Here is a 17,576-nt window from a genome sequence, read left to right as displayed (position 1 = left end):
CACCTCCCACCCAAGCCTATGGTACTTTTTCTCCTCCCCTAGTTCCCAAAGAAAACATCTCATTAACTTTTCCAGCTTACTATCCACCCTAGCCAAGATTTTAAAAACCAATAAAAAGTAAACAGGCAGGTTAGCTAAGTCAGACCTAACTAGGGTGATTCTCCATCCAAAAGAGAGATAATTTTTCTTTCATGAGGCAAGTCTCTTCTCAAACCTCTCCAAAACTGGAGTTCAAAATCCCCCCTCTCTGTGGATTATCTCCTAAAGGGAGACAAGGTAATTTAGAGGCTAATTAGACATTGAACACTCCATTATCTGTCCCTCCCCCAGATTTACTCCTACTATACAAATTTCTCAAAATTTACTTTAAGATTTGACATTTGCTCAAAAAGTTGTATAGTGAGATCCCCTCCTTCATAGAAAAGTATCATATCATCTGCAAACTGCAAGTAAGTTGTATGTTCTCCCTCCGAACTCTCCACCTCCTGATTAAGTTCCTGGAATCTACTCTAGAGATTATTCTCCCCAACACTTCTGCAACCAAGGTAAATAGAAAAGGAGAAAGGGGTCTCCTTGTCTGATTCCTCTAAATGCTAGGAAGAAATCCACCACTATTCCATTGACCAAAATAGAGTAGTGGCAAGTCCTAATGCATCCCATCACCCACCTGCACCATTTGTCTCCAAACCCAAAGTTGATCATCACCTTCAGTAGGATGGGCCAATCAACCAAATCATAAGCCTTTTCCAAATCCAATTTGCAACCCACACCTTTTTCTTTTATCTCTTGAAATCCTCAATGCTCTCATTTGCTATAAGTATTTGATCTGTTATTTGCCTCCCCCAAACAAAGGCTCCTTGGTTATTTGCTACAATGATAGGGATCACCTTCCTAATCCTAAGGGACAACACCTTTGCAATAATCTTGTACTAACTATTTACTAGGCTGATTGGTCTATAGACCCTTAGATGGCTTGCTTCTTTTTTCTTGGGAACCAAGGCTATGAAAGTGGAATTCAAACCTGGGTCGATCACTCCTCTGTTATGAAATTCATCAGGCACCATCATTAGGTCCTCTTTGAGTATCTCCTAGCAGCCTTGATAAATGCCATTGTAGATCCATCTGGGCCTGGTGCCTTTGACCTATCCATAGAAAACAATGTCTCCTTCACCTCTTCCAGGTCAAATTTCCTCTCCAACCACTCCCTATCCTCTAAATTCAAGAATGGCCTATCCAACTCCTCAAGCCACACCTTATTATTTATGGGTCTTCTAAAAATAGATCTAAAATGATCAACAAATGCTCCAACAATCTCACTTTGAATGGATAATGTTACCCCTTCAATTTCCAGGCTTGAGATAAAATTTTTTCTCCTTCCATTTGCCACAACATAAAAGAATTTAGTATTCCTATCCTCCTCTTTCAACCACTTACATCATGATTTTTGCCTCCAACTTATTTTCCCTTTGAGTAGACAATCCTCTAACTATTTCCGCAATCTCCATCTTTGTTCTTTATCATCCTTTGTAAGGGATCCACTCCCTTCCTTCAAATCCAGGTCTTCAATTTGTGTAGTCACAGATTGCTACCTTTCCTCTAGCCTCCCAAACTCAAGGAGATTTCATTCCTTAATTCTATCTTTCAGATATTGGAGCTTCTTGTGAAACCTCATTCCACTCCAATCAACTGTAGGATTATTCTCTAACCATGATTCTTTAACTTTCCTAATAAATCGTGGGTGGCCTAACCACATGTTTTCAAACCGGAATGGGGTTGGTCCTGCATTTCCCAACTCTTCCTTACAGATCACAATAGGCTAACGATCAGAGGTCACGCTGGGAAGGGCTCTAGATGTCAAGCTCCCCCAATGCTCTTCCCAATCATTTGAAAAGAGTAATCTGTCAAGCTTAGAGCATATAGGATTCACTTGGAAATTGGACCAAGTAAAGCTTCTATGTGACAATGAGATCTCTTTTAGCTCTAAGGCATCCACAAATTGGTCAAATTTCCCCATGCTTGTAGCCACCCTTTGCCTAGGATTATTTATTTCTTCTGAACCTTCCCACGGTCCCCTGATATCACCCAATCATTCCCATAATTTTCCCCTTTCTCTATAGTCATTTGGCCCATAAACTGAGTGAAAACAAAAGAAAAATAAAGGGAAGAATTACAAAAATCGAAGGGTAAAAACTGACTGAAATAAAGAAAGAACGAAAGAAGAAGAAGAAGAAATACATACTTGTTCAATTGAGTATTGAGGTCGGATTCTCAATTACAGCAAGTATTGGACGAACTGGAGTTTGGATGAACGGGTGAACAGGCATTGCTTGCTTTGGACTTGGACATTGTGCAGTGGCCCGGTAAGGAGGTGGCTAATATCTATAGGAAGTTGGAGGAAAGGAACAGAAGTTTTTAATTTTTTGTTAGGTTGAATCCAAAATATGACATTACCAAACAGCATATCTGTCTCACAACTATACTACTCTATCTTAGGCCTATTCTTTGGTGCATAGTGAAGAGAGTAGGACGGTCATGTTATAGACAACAGTAGTCTAACCAGGTTCCCAGTCTACGGTGAATTGAGTGGATGATAAGGAGCTTATCTGTGATTATTGCAAAAAACCCAAGCACACACAGGATTCTTACTAGAAGCTACATCCTAATACCAAACCAGTTAGGTTCAAAGGGAATAATATTAATAGTAAGGAGAACGCAAATGTGGCTACCACAACTAGTGCAGAGGAACAATCATCTAGACCATCTAGTCCACCCTCACATCACTTTGAGACTCTTGCAGCTGCCATGGCTGAATTTGAAAGAATCTGGCAAGTTGTTAACTCATCTAGAGAGTACTATTGGGGGTACATCTGGAGGTGAGGGAAGCAGCACTACGGCAATTGCCCATATGGATACTTGTGCCAGTACCAACCATGCATCTGTTTCAACTTTCAAATAACCAAGGTATTCTATGCATTATAGATTCAGATGCTTCTGATTACATGAATAGTATTTCATTTCTTTTTCATTCCCACTCTTTATGTTTTAATAAAGACAGTATCTATTACCGATGATTCCCAAGTCCCTATTTCTACCAAGGGCAATATTAAGGTTACAGATAGTTTGACCCTATCTTTTGTGTGTCATGTTCCTAAATTGAATACTAATTTTTGGTCGGTTAGTAGTCTTACCAAATCTCTAAAATTCTCCGTGACCAATTTCCCTCAGGGTTGTGTTTTTCAAGATCTGGAGTCTAAGAGGACGATTGAGAGTGACCATGAAGCTAGGACTGTCAATGGATCATTTCTGGTTTGGGACAGGGTGTACCAGTCCCATTCCAACTATTAATCAGGACAATATGGACACAAAAACAAACCAATTATTAATTGGGACAATCAGGTCTGACTCAATTAGACCCAATTATTCATGGCACATACAATCATCAATAACAATAACAACTTAATACTTCATTTCGATAATATAACCTTAACAGAAACTAAAGTACTTGAAATATTTATTTTTAACCATAATTATCTTATGTATTGACATTGTTTATGAAGTTTACTCTTTTAGATATAAAATATAACAAATTACAAAAAACAATGGATATTTATAATATTATAAACTATATAATTGGTCAAGAACCGATCTCAACCTAATAATTAATTGGAACAAAATCATTGAACCAGAGCAGATATAATTGGTTCAGTTGGTTCGATTCCATCAGGTAGATCCAACCCATTGACAGCTCGTCATGAAATGAACGAGATCTATATTCTAGATGCTTTTTTCTGGAAGACTTTTGGTGGCAGTAATTACACATTAGAGCCAGTTAATAAAATTCTTTTTTTGCATGTCTGTTTGGGTCATTCGTCATTCAGTTCTTTTGATTCATTTGTTCACTTCAATCGGAATGTCAAGCTTACAATGTAAAAGTTGTCAATTTGCTAAACATCATAGAAACTCATTTATTTAAAGTAAAACAACAGACTTGCTTTGCCTTTTGAGGTGGTTCATTCTGATGTGTGGGGACCTTATCATGTGCCTAGTATGGCTGGACATAAATGCTTCTTACTCTTTGCTGATGATTTATTCACCTTATATGGGTGTATTTAATGAAATCTAGGATGAAGTCCCTTTATTGATGAAAAGATTCCGTCAGATGATATATACTCAACTTGACACTCGGATTAAGATACTTCCTCCAAATAATGCTAAGGAATATCTCAAGAAGAGTTTATCCACTTATTTATCAAAACACAAGATTATTCACCAGACTTCATGTCCTTATACAACTCAGCAAAATGGGTTGGCAAAGAAAAATATAAGACATTTTGGAGTGGCAAGGAGCATATATTTAGTAGTAATGTTATAATTCATTTTTGGGGGGATGTTCTTACTTTTGTTTATCTCATTAATAGCATGCCTTCTCATATTCTTGATTGTAAGACTTTTTCAGTTGTAACCTAATGAACAGTAGGAGTGGCAATTGGGTGGGTTGGATTTGGGTTGAGTTTTTGTTTCAAGATAAATAAAGAACAAAAATCATTAGATGAAAAAAGGTACAAGGTAATGGGTGATGAAGCATCACCCAAAATACAAAGCAAATGAAAGGAACAAACAATACAAACAGAAACTAACAGCCTTCAGATACATATGCTTTCGACCCAATTAAGACAAGTTCAATGAGGACAAAAAATCAGCTCCAAAATTTTCCTTCTTGAGACCGTTGAACTTCATAAGAATTAACCGATGACAGCACAAAGTCTTTCCACCCACTTCTTCTTGTTCATAAAGATTCTTCTATTTCGTTCTTTCTACACCTCTCAACAAACCGCAAAAGGAATACAGCTCCACATGACTTGCTTTCTTGCTACCATTCACTACTGCCACTTAAGAGACGAAAGAAAAACAACCACATACTTGTTGTGTAAATGCAGTCAACCATCAAATACATAACATTCTCAATATCACTTTCGCATAATGCAAATCTATTTGCAAAGGTGAAGCCAATTTTCTTCAAATGATCATGTGCAAGAATGCAGCATGCTGTCCATTTCCATCAGCCAAGCAAAAGCCTCCACTCTAGGAGGAATTGGACTGCCCCACACTCATCCCACATGATGTCTCTCTATCAGATTTTGATCCAGAATTTTACAAAGGATTTTACGGAAAATTTACCACTTTTAATTCCCCTCCACCAGCTACCATCCGGGTTTGGGGTGAGTTTCAAACCAACCCATTTAAGCTGCCAACCCATTAATGACCCACTTAAAGAAAAATAAATGGGTTGGGTTGAACCAAAACCTGCCTTGACCCAACCCAGCCCAGCCAACCCATTAATTTTTTTAATTCATTAAAACATAAAAAATGCAGAAATTATGGAGATATATCTTGATGTATATTATTAGTATAGTCCTTGTTGTGCAGTACTCTTATTATTTTATCTGTTCTTTTTATCTTTCAGCCCTATAAAGGGCATTCTTGTAACTGCACATATCTTTTAATATAAAAGGGGCTCTTTGGGGTGGGGGTCGACCATTCTTGACACCCCTGAATCTGCTCTCTCTTGTTCTCAGTTCTGCTCACATGGTACCAGAGCAGGTCATCTGTATCAGCCTGGGAGTTTTGGTTTCTACACAAGATTGAAGAGTGCTTTACAAGGCTTCCATCAGTACTGTTCGAATTCTGATCTGGATCTACTTGAGGGCTGTTTCAATCAGCACAAAAACCCTCCTTTTTTATGAAAAAGTCATCTGACAGTTTGGTTCATCACACTTTTCTCTCTTTCGGCTGATCCAATCAGCCTATAACTCTAGATCTAGTGCCGCCCTAGGCCCCTCTTGCCATCCAGTTACTTGGATCTCTTTTTCATCTCCTTTTTGAAGGGTTTTTGGTCCCCTCTTTGGTTCAACAGTCCTGAAACTTACCTTTTTTGGACTGTCAACATCTTTTTTGTTTGAAGTTGTTCGGACCCTTCTCTGGACTTCTATGGACTGCTGTAGTACTGGTTTGCCATTTCCTCCTCTTGGGCAGAAGTAGATTGCTGTTCAGACTAGTATTTGGACTATTGCCGAACCCTTTTTTGCTGTTTTATGCTGTAATGGCTTCAGAGTTCAGACAGAGGGGATATTATTTCTGTGAAGCTGAATGGACAGGATTATGGGATGTGGAAATTCCACTTTGATTTTTATGTTGAAGGGAAAGGTTTGGAAGGACACCAGAATGGGACTGTCACTAAACCAACTGCAACCAAGGTCAAAGCCTTACAACAAAGGAAACTAGATAACGGCAAGATTGTTTCCTAGATTCTTAGTTCTATTGATTCTCATATTGTTGTACCTATGAGGAGAATGAAAACAACCTAAGAAATGTATTCATATCTGGAGAAAGTTTATCGACAGTCCAATATGTCTAAACAGTATCAAATAGAATCAGAGATATTTGCCTATTGTCAAAGAGATAGAAAGATACAAGAATACTATTCAGGTTTTCTTGATTTGTGGGCTGAATATGAACTTGTCCATATTGATCCCTCAAACTCAGCAGAATGTGTGAAATATCTCCAAAAGCATTTTGAGAAGAGGAAGGTAACTCAGTTTTTTATGAGACTTAGACCTGAATATGAGATAATCTGGTCCAATATTCTGAGTAGGGGAACACTTCCAGATCTGGATTCTGTTTTAAGGGAGTTACTAAGGGAAGAGACTAGGCTTCTCACTGCAGCTGGATTTGATGGAAAGATGACTGAAATTGGGGCTGAAACAGCTTTTGTTGCTCATGGAGGTAAAAAGTCAACCTCCAAGGACTTCTCCAAAACCCAGTGTTATGAGTGTAAAGGTTTAGGACATATTGCCTCTCACTGTAAGAAAAAGAATGTGTGCACCTATTGCAAGCAACATGGTCACATCATTCCAAATTGTCCAATCCGACCAACTAAGGATTCTCAGAAAAAGACTCAACCTCGAGCACAGCAGGTAACAGATGGACAGGCAACTGACACTGTATCCACTAAGGGTGATTCTTCAGTGAAAAGTGATTCCATTGGATCTATGGATGAAAAAAAGATTCGGCAATTGGTATCCTTTGCTTTTTCTGCTATTGGCTTGTCTAGTAAGTTCTTTGGATATTGTTCTCCTTCACATGCTTACGTTATAGATTCAAGTGCCACCAATCATATGACCGGAACCTATCTCAATCAACCAAATCCGTCTAACGAAACTCACAATAAACACATTGTTATTGCCAATGGTGAAAAGTTAGACATTATTGGTAGTAATAACTTATCCCTTAAACTGTCATCCACTATGTCCTTCCCTCTCTCAAAAACCCTCTTAATACCCAACCTTACTACTAATCTGACTTCTGTTGATCAACTTGTTGATGAAGGAAATGCTCTCGCCTTTTCTCATGGTGGTTGCTTGATACAGGACCGGTACACCAGGAAGGTGAAAGAGATGGGGCATAGGCTGGGCAGTCTGTTTGCGCTGGAGTTCGAGGAATCTCAATCAGGAGCATCATCAACTTATTTTAGTTCCTTTATGTTTAATTCTCTATTGATTCATAGAAATAATGTTTGGGATTTATGGCATAAACGATTGGGTCATCCACATTCTCAAAAATTGAAGTTTTTGTTTGATTTTGGTTTAATTAAGAATAAAATTCCTCCTGTTCATACTTTTGATGTTTCTTACACTGCTTGTTGCTTGAGTAAAATTCATGTTTTGCCTTTTCTTCACACTTCTGAGCATGCCACTAAACCTTTTGAGATAATATATAGTGATGTTTGGTCTACTTCTATTACTTTACAATTGGAATACAAATACTTTGTATTGTTTATAGATGATTGTACTAGATACACTTGGATTTATTTTCTACGGCACAAATTAGAGGTTTTTGCGACATTTAAATTATTCCATACTATGGTGCAAACTCGTTTCAAGTGTAATGTGAGTGTCCTCCGTTCAGGTTCAGGGGGAGAATATAGAGACGAAAACTTTCAGGCCTACTTGAGGAGTTATGGAATTCAATCTCAGCGCAATTGTCCAGACACTCCTCAACAAAATGGTGTAGTTGAATGGAAGAATGGACATATCCTCAGTGTTGTGCGGACATTACTACAAGAATCCCACGCTCCAACTTCATTTTGGGTAGAAGCATCTAGTACAGTTGTGTATTTGATCAACTGTCTTCCTTCTTTTGTTCTTAGCAACACTTCTCCCTTCCAAAAACTTTTTAGTCATCCCCCAAACTTCTCCAATCTTCATGTTTTTTGTTATCTTTGTTTTGTACATCTTCCTAGTCGTGCAAGTTCTAAATTAATTGCTCAGTCTGCTATGTGTGCCTTTGTGGGATATAGCCTTGACCACAAAGGATTCTCGTGTTATGACCTTGCTATTCATCGTATTCGGATTTCACGGAATGTTGTGTTTCTTGAACATATTTCATTCTTTGTTGGAATTCCTAGATTGCATGCTCCTTCTATCTCTGTTTTGCAGGACTTTGATTCAAACAACACTCCTACTTCCCCTACTGAAAAAGATCTTCTCGTCTTCACTTACAAGCGGTCACGTGTCTCAGATCATATGCCTACAACCCCCTTCCACTCGGTCCAAAGCATCATCCTCCTGCACCTCCTGTAAGTGACATTTCACCCCAAGATCCTTCTGCTTCAGATGGTAGTTCTCCTATTCCGCTTCGTTGTTCTACTCGTATTTCTCGACCTCTTTAATGCTATGGTTTTCCTTCAAGCCATAGCTCCTTTTCTGTTGTACTTTCTTCCACAGATATTCCTAGTTCTTATCAGCAAGCCATTAGAAGTCCTCGTTGGAAAGAAGCCATGGATGTCGAAATTCGAGCCCTCCATGAGAATGATACTTGGGATCCTACACCTACTCCTCCAGATGCTTCTATTGTTGGAAGTCGTTGGGTCTACACGATCAAACTAAAATCATATGGTTCCATTGATCAATATAAGGCTTGGTTAGTTGCCCAAGGATATAGTCAAGAATATGGGATTGATTATGAAGAAACATTTACCCCAGTTGCTAAGACCACCACAGTTCACATTCTTCTAGCCTTCTCTGTTGTTCATTCCTGGACTATCTACCAATTAGACGTGAAGAATTTTTTTCTTCATGGTCAACTGAAGGAGACAGTCTACATGAAGCCTCCGCCTGGATATTGCAGTGATTCTTCACGTGTCTGTCACCTAAAGAAATCCCTATATGGTACGAAATAGGCACCCAGGGCTTTCTTTGAGCACTTTCGAGATGTTGTTGCAGCTAGGTATAACCAGAGTTCCTCTGATTACTCTCTCTTGTTAGAAGGCCCCATGGTATTACTATTTTACTGTTTGTATCTAGATGACATGCTTTTAACTGGGGATGATTATGATGGCATTTGTGAGTTGAAGTCCATACTTCATAACTCCTTTCACATGAAGGACTTGAGCCCTCTTACTTATTTCTTGGGTTTGGAAGTCCATTATAGTAGTCGAAGGTATTTCATTTGTTGGTAAAAATATGCCTTTGATCTCGTCAAACTAGCTGGAATTACTGATGAGAAACACATTGATAGCCCTCTAGAGCCGAATGTCAAGTTGTCTAAACCTAAAGGCCTAGTTCTTCCTGATGCTACTTCGTATTGTCAGCTTGTCTCTGATCTATCTCATTATGACTTGGCCTAATATTTCACATGTTCAGGTCGTTAGTCAGTTTGTTTCTACCCCTCATCAACCTCATATGACTGTTGTTCATCGCACTATACGTTATGTTAGAGACACAACTTCTCAGGGACTGTTTTTCTCTTCCTCATCACCCATACAGTTGAGAGTTTATGCTAATGCAGATTATGCTAAGAAACAACAAACTATCTCTAAGTCTTCTACTGAATCTGAGTATAGAGCCATGTCTTCTACTTGTAGTGGGATTGTTTGGTTGAAGTCTCTCTTCATGGATCTTCATACTCAACTTCCTACTCCTATCCCTCTATATGCCGACAATAAGTGTGCTATCAAGATTGCATCTAATCCTATCTTCCATGGGAGGACTAAACATATCAAGGGAGGACTAAACATATCGAGGTGGATTGTCACTTTATTAGAGACCTTTTCATTGCTGGCTCTATATCTCTTCCTTATGTACCCTCTCACATGCAGATTGCCGACATCTTCACCAAGGCCATGACTAAGAGTCGACATCTCATTCTTATGGACAAACTGATGCTGATGCCTACGCATCAGTTTGAGGGGGAGTGTGGAGATATATTTTGATGTATATTATTAGTATAGTCCTTGTTGTACAGTACTCTTATTATTTTATTTGTTCTTTTTATCTTTCAGCCATATAAGGGTATTCTTGTAATTGTACATTTCTTTTAATATAAAAGGGGCTCTTTGGGGTGGGGGTCGACCATTCTTGATTCTTGACACCCCTGAATCTACTCTCTCTTGTTCTCAGTTCTGCTCACAGAAATTAAAAAACTACAAAAATGCAAAAAAAAAAAAAAGATTACGGGAAAATATAACAAAAATTATTCAAAACATAGAAAACGAAAAAAACAATAATTGTAGGAATAAAATACATATATTATAAAAAACATAGAAACTGCAAAAAAAATAACAGAAATTACACAAAAGTATAACATAACATAGAGAAAAACAAAAAATACAAAAAAAATAATAGAAATTGCAGGAAAATATAACAAAAATTATAAAAACACAGGAAATACATAACAGAAATTACACAAAAACATATAAAAGAACAAATTACAGAAAGCTGGTGCACGGTGAAGAGAATGTAATTATGAACTCTATCCTAAAGGGTTTTCATCAAACACTTTCTGGCTGAATTTTTGAGAGAAAGAGATAACAATGAGAACAACTTATACACTTATACCCATTCTTGCATTTGTTACCAGATGGGAACTTGTTCATATTTGCAAACACAAGATCTATATTATTTGATTTATACCCACGATCATGTAGTTAGAGGGTTTCCACTGATCACCGATGGCGAGCCTCCAAATTAACCAAGCTTTGGATCATTGGCCCTATTACCCTTCCAGTTTTCCTAAAACAGAGGCACTGCCCTACAGATGAGGTCTTGATCTATGGCAGTGTTATCCAAGCCTCAGAATTATCTGACCTTGATCTGTGGCAGTACACCAGCTGGTTCTTTCTTACACACAGGATGTTAGGATTCATCCATGTATGTTCTTTGTGCAAATGGCTGAAGTCTGAAGATCACCAACCAAGACCCAAAATGGCTAATAGAGGAGATGCCAATAGAATGAGTGATAGATGATATTATAGAGATGATGGGCCAAATAGCCCATAGTTCATTATCGTTTACGTATTTCTGTTCATGCTTTATATCTGCATTTAGTGGGCCCTAGTTATGGGCCTGTTTTATTTCATTTTATATTGTTTCTAGTGCTGGCCTCCCTACGAAGGGTATTCATGTAACTGTGTTCCTTTTACAATCAAAGAATAAAATACAATAGTGGGGGACTGGAGAGAGATTCGATTGACTCTCTTCATTCCTTCCCTTTTCTTCCATCTTCTTCAAACTGTTTCTTCTTTTCAACTTTATTTCAGATTTTTGCAGGTGGGATTTACATCTTGGTATCAGAGCCAGACTGCCAGAGTTCCTACCTTCTTACCTTATTTCTTTTTAATCCCATACACAGGTTGTATGGAGAGTTGATTGGTTGTTTAGCTAACAAGTATTCAGCCCAATTAGAGGAGGTTTTTGGACAAGACCATAGTGCATGTTTGGGGCCCAGGGAAGGTTCTTGGAGAGTTTTAGATTAAGGGGTATAGAGGGAGTTTCAAAGTGGCGCTTGGGACTAGAATAGAAGTTTCCTGAGTACCTTTGAGATCAATCCAAGTTGGAGAGATTACCTTCTAGTTTTGTTGATTTTATCTTGTTGAAAATGCTAGTCAGAAGTATGTGATGAAATAGAATGGAAGAGAAAAGGAAGAAGATAGAGAAGTTTAGAATCAGCTGTGCACATCCTTCATTGCCCAAATACAAGGAGAATTTGGCACCATTTTCTTAACCTTATTGGTTATAGCTGGGTTACACCTGACTACCTGAGCATATTATGGATTTTCTCTGGCAGTGGCAGGGGAATGTTGAACATGCTATGATGTGGGGGTATGGGAAGAAAGGAAATCCTATCTTTGAAAACAAAGCCCGATCCTCTGGAGACAAATCACCAATACAACTTGTGCAACATCCAGGTGCTAAATTCTGCAAAATTTAAAGGAATCTCTGTGAGTGACCTGCAAAGGAATGTGGTTGAGCTTACCTTCCCCCCCGGGTCCATACCACAACCACAATCAAGGAGATGGAGATTAGATTAAAGTTTGATGGTAGTGCCAATGGGCAATCCAGGTAAGATGAGGATAAGAGGTGTAATCTGGGAAAGGAATGGAAACATTTGTGGGGTTTTTGGTGGAAAAAAATGGGATTGCTTACTCTACAAAGGCTGAGGCTTTGCCTGCTCTAGCAGGGCTTCTAATTGCAAGAGATTTGAGCATATCTCTCGTAACAATAGAAGGTGATTCTGCAAATGCCATAAAATGGTTAGGGGAAAAGAAATATGGTCCAAAGAGACTGGCTCGCCACTTGGCTGAGGCTAGTGATATTATTGGATTTGATAGATGTAAATATTAGTTGGATCCATAGGGAGTTACACTCAATAACTGATGGATAAGCTAAAGCTGGTGTGCACAAGGATTTTTTTTTTTTTTTGTAGAGTAATAGATCTCTGCCTGTGTGAATGTAAATATTAGTTGGATCCATAGCGAGTTACACTCAATAGCTGATGGATTAGCTAAAGCTGGTGTGCACAAGGATTTTTTTTTGTATAGTAACAATCTCTGTCTGTGTAGTTCCTACAGAGATTTGCTGTTTTACTTTTGATGCACATCATTAATGTACTCTTTCTTCTGATTACTAATGCATTAACAGTTTACCTTTTCTGGAAAAAAACAAAAAAAAAATCTCAACTCTATCTCATGCCCCTATAATTAGCATTTATATAAGAGTTTCAAACAATGACTAAAGTACCCCTCATTAGAACATGTACAAGTAGCAAAATAGCCCTCACACTACAATATACATATCTCAACAATTTATTATTTTAAGCTTATTTTAATGTAAAGCAGCTTTAAAATATAATCTTGAACTATTGGCTTTTCGTTGCCATTTTTATTTGACTTAGAATGGTGACCTAGTTAAAAAAAAAGATTCTGTAACAGGTCCAAGTCTGACAACATTAATTTATCCAATACAGTAGCAACCTGAAGAAAACAACCAATTGTGCATAATCAAAGCCAGTTCTTTCTTCCAGAACCAAAAGCTGTGTATCATCTTAAAATGATTATCAATAGCCACACTTAATGACTGTTACTTGACTTTTCATATAGAATAATTATTTAGATCAATTTCTTTTATAACTAATTTGAAAAGATAAACTTTCAACACAGACAAAATGCACACATAGGTGAGTAGGAAAACCATTACAGAGAAGACAAGATGCATTTAGGTATTCATCATTCAAAGCAAGGAAGAAGTTACAGATTGTTCAAGATAAGCACCAAATCCAGCAAGACAAGACGGGAGAAAGATCACAGCAATGTTCCAAAAGATACAAAATAAACAGAATATAATGAATTGATTAAAAAAAAAAGCAAACACCAGTAAAATAAGCAATATGAAGCCACAAGAGAAAATTACATCATCAAGCGCCTGAGACTTCTGATCTAGATCTTCCTTCAGTTGTTTCAAATTTTTCATTGCCATAGGAATTGTATCCTTGCCAAGCTTAACATACTCCTCATACACAGTACGAAGTTTGTCCAACTGCTGGAAAAGTGAGTCAGCACTTGAAGACTCAACAGCCAAAACCTTCATGTGCTCTGCAGAACTTGCTGCTTTTACTCTTTGCTACAAAATACATAGGCATATCAACATAGTCAGCATAGAAGAGTTTCATGATCTGTGAGATACAAGGTAATGCATCGCCCGCAAGCTCACCTTTTTAACAAACTCATCCTCCTCTTCAGGCGAGAAAGATCGCTCACAGCAGGGACAAACATGGTGTGCACGTGCAACTCTTTCAAAAGGATCAAACATTTGTCGCATACCATCTGCAATGTTGTACTTGCTGCATTTGATAAGCAAAAGAGGTAATATGAGAAATTATATATATACATGAATAGTACCTAAGCTACCTCACTACTTTCTGAACACAGACAATGAGAAACCTTTTCTTGACATCTCTTTTCTCCTTAGCCTCATCGAAGACTTGAGGAAAAGAATCAATATCAAAAGACTGCTTAATCAATGATTGGAGTTTTGAATCAATGAATTTTTTCTTTGCTGCAAGAAACAATGACAAGCACAGAAGAAAAATGAGCTTATTGGAGCAGTTAAGCCACCAAAACATATAAAAAATTGCAAAAATATAGGGATATAATGTACGGGTACACTAAAGCTCTTTCCACAAGTATGTTTCAATTTGCTATTTACATTCTTTTCTCTTTCTAAAATTTCAAATTTGCTCAAGGTGAAATAAAACCTCATAGTGACTAGAAGAACAAAGAATCAAATTTGCATGTGTACTGAAACAGATATATAAACTGAAGATTTTAACAAGATCTGAAACATAAAATCAACCTTGATACAATGAGGAATATGAGGATATTCAGGGACAGATTTGGAAAAATGAAACTCATACAGATGTACAAAACGAAGGAACAAAGTGTTAGACAGTATATGCCCTTAGCTCCAATCAGACTGATGTACATGAACATTTATTTGTAAACGAATAAAGTACATTATTGTTTCATGTTAATATTGGTATGTTTTCCGTGAATTACCCCTTAAATTGTTCAATTCAGGCAATTTATCCTACCAAGGCTGGTATGCTACCAAACAATTGGAGCAGCTTGTCTCAGCTGGTAGGATTAGACCCCAAGCACAAGCAGTGTTTGGAAGAAACACTTCACCTTGATCGATTTCTAGTTATGCCCTAGACCTTGGAGATAGATGGGCAAAACTAGAAAGTTGCACATAACTCCAAACTTGATTATGGTACTATACTAGGTGTTGAACCGGGTTGTCTTCGATGTGCCAATCAGTGAGATCCATCAAAGGTCAACACCTGGGCATGTTGGGGCAATTTGAAAATTCACTTGAGTGGGTGATTATAGTGATAGGATCGGCCCCTCAGTCGGACAAAGTGAATATCAAGGTTTACACTCTTTTTGATGGAAACATAAACTATCGGCAATGGATTTCAACTGTATTCGAAATATGTTTTTGCAAAATGTATTTATATATTATATACTACTATTTTATGAAAAATGTTTGCAAAAGGTTTTAATCCCAAAATCCATCTAAGCAGAGAGTGTGACACTGCACCTTGTAGCCAAGGGAGAGGTCCTTCCCTGTCAAGCAATGTTGTTATCATCATGGCCAAGAGGATTAAGTGTAAAAGACCATTACAAGGCTGATTACATGATGGGCTTTATCTCAATTAAGTCCATTATCCCTAGGTCTTCATAGGGTGGATGAATCCAATGATCATTTAGGTGTAAATGTTGGGCCCAAACTAAGCCCATGCTAATTGGCTCAAGGGTTCACTACTCTGAACAGTGAATTCGGCCTAACCTCTTACAGAGGTGGGACCAGACCCCTATGGACTTGAGAGAGACCTTTGTGGGGTCCCACACCATACAATACCAAGCTTAATGTGTCCAAACAACACCTAGGGTCGTAAGCCTTTGAAGAAAATGGCCAAAGACCCAATATTAATAAGATTAATTAAGCTGTCAAATCTAGGTTTGGTATTGGGTATGAAGCACTTATCCTCTCAAGAGAATAATGTTTAATTGTTAAAAGCAACGTTTTAAAAAACGACTTGGAAACGGAACCGTTCTGGCCACCAATTTCCAGGTCGATAGTTCGACCATTCGGTTTAAACGGACGGCCCATTCTAACAAACAAATTTTAAAAATTAAAAAATAAATAATTAAAAATTAAAAAGGTCAAAAACTGCTCAACGAGTCAATGATTCGACCGTCCGAATAATAGGTTGTTGACTTTTTCAATGGTTTTTTACCATAAACCGGTCGAACGGTCCGACCGTTTGGGTCAACAGCGGTTCAAAAACCTTGGTTAAAAGAGTCCAGACCCAATTCAAATCTGAATAATCTCCTAATTAGATTAGGAGAGTGCTCCATTAAGAGATAAAAGAAGAAGAGGGCGAACTAGACTTGAACACCTCGCTTTCTTGTTCTCTCTTTTTCTCTCTTGTCTCCCAAGAAACCCTAGAATGACCTAGGCTTTCAAGAACTGATTTTGATCAGTTCTCTTCTTTGTTTTTGCAAGAAAAACTAAGAAGAATTTCAGGCTCAATTTCCCCACTCGATCCAAACAAGCTGGATAGCAGATTTGTTGAAATCAAGTGTTGCTGAATCGATTCTTTGTACACTACGCCATCTTCAATTGGAGGCTGGTTTTACAACTGATATTGAGTGTGAACTACCACCACCTTGGGAGCTATAATTTGTGGCCTCCGTATCAGGTATAATCTCCCCTCTCTTTGGTTTAAATTTTGGTCCGGTTCAATGCAAGAACGATCTTGAAATTTCAATTTTCAATTTATCGGGAAACCGATTCCCGAGAAGGTTAGAAAATTTTTTGAAATTCCATCCAGCCATCTTGCATGGTTTGACCATCCATCTGATGGATTCTAACCCTATTCCAACACAAAGTGGCCTAGAACATGCAACCACTTAGAAAGGTTTCTTTTTTTCTATTCTCTCTCCCACTTATCAATTAAATAGAATAGCAACTCCATTCCTGTTTTTTTTTCTATTTTACTTTCCATCTTCAATTTTTATTTTATAAAGTTAATAACCTTCTTTAGTTGCTAATTGATATGAAATTGCACTATTAAATACTTATTATAGTAGTATTGCTTTTGTAAATCATGAAATCACTATATTTAAAAACTTTTTATCTTATAAATATGATGATTTGTCACATTTTTAGGGGAAATTTAATATTCTTAATAAAGAGACTTGCTATCTTTTCAGTTAGTAAGCATGCTAAATGGTATACAAGGAACTATCAAAAAGTTATTCTTCATATTATAAAATTTCTATTGTGCAACTAGGTGACTAGGTGCCCTAGTGTTGCTAGAATCGCCTAGACACCTTGACAACTATAATCAAGTAAACCATCAAATACCATTCTGAAGAAACCAAGATCAAGAAAAATAAGCAAGTTTTTGGAACTTCAAATTTAGGTTGCAAATATAGTAACAGACAACTTCGTTTGTATTCTCCTCAGTTTTGGCTCAAATTGCATAACTCACCAACAAGTAAACTTTTGGACTACAGTCTACGTTTTGCAAGCATAAAAGTGCCATTTCGCTAGTGTCACCTGACATATGTCGATGTCGAGGCTCACCAACAAGAAAATGGATGGTCATATAAAAATTACATTATTTCGGTTGACATTTCCTATATTTCGGAATTTTCAACCAAATCAGTCCAA

General features: G+C 37.6%; 1 protein-coding gene across 2 annotated transcripts in view; it reads right to left on the bottom strand.

Annotated features, from left to right (window-relative positions):
* The window catches only part of RAD50 (DNA repair-recombination protein (RAD50)), a 133,896-nt gene that overhangs the window by 67,757 nt on the left and 48,563 nt on the right, over positions 1–17,576 (bottom strand). For both annotated transcript variants that reach the window (XR_016110919.1, XM_088981614.1), the window contains exons 14-16: positions 14,276–14,390; positions 14,046–14,175; positions 13,746–13,955 (exon numbers count right to left, since the gene is read on the bottom strand). Coding sequence is in view for 1 of the 2 variants with exons in the window: in XM_088981614.1 (XP_088837740.1) it covers positions 13,746–13,955; positions 14,046–14,175; positions 14,276–14,390 (455 nt within the window). In the remaining variant the exon portion in view is untranslated. The remainder of the gene's footprint in view (positions 1–13,745; positions 13,956–14,045; positions 14,176–14,275; positions 14,391–17,576) is intronic.

Source organism: Nelumbo lutea, chromosome 3, assembly GCF_056320005.1.
Source record: "Nelumbo lutea isolate HS-2025 chromosome 3, American lotus-T2T, whole genome shotgun sequence".
NCBI lineage: Eukaryota > Viridiplantae > Streptophyta > Magnoliopsida > Proteales > Nelumbonaceae > Nelumbo > Nelumbo lutea.
The sequence above is the reverse complement of the archived record's forward strand: the minus strand, read 5'-3'. Positions and strand labels throughout refer to the sequence as shown.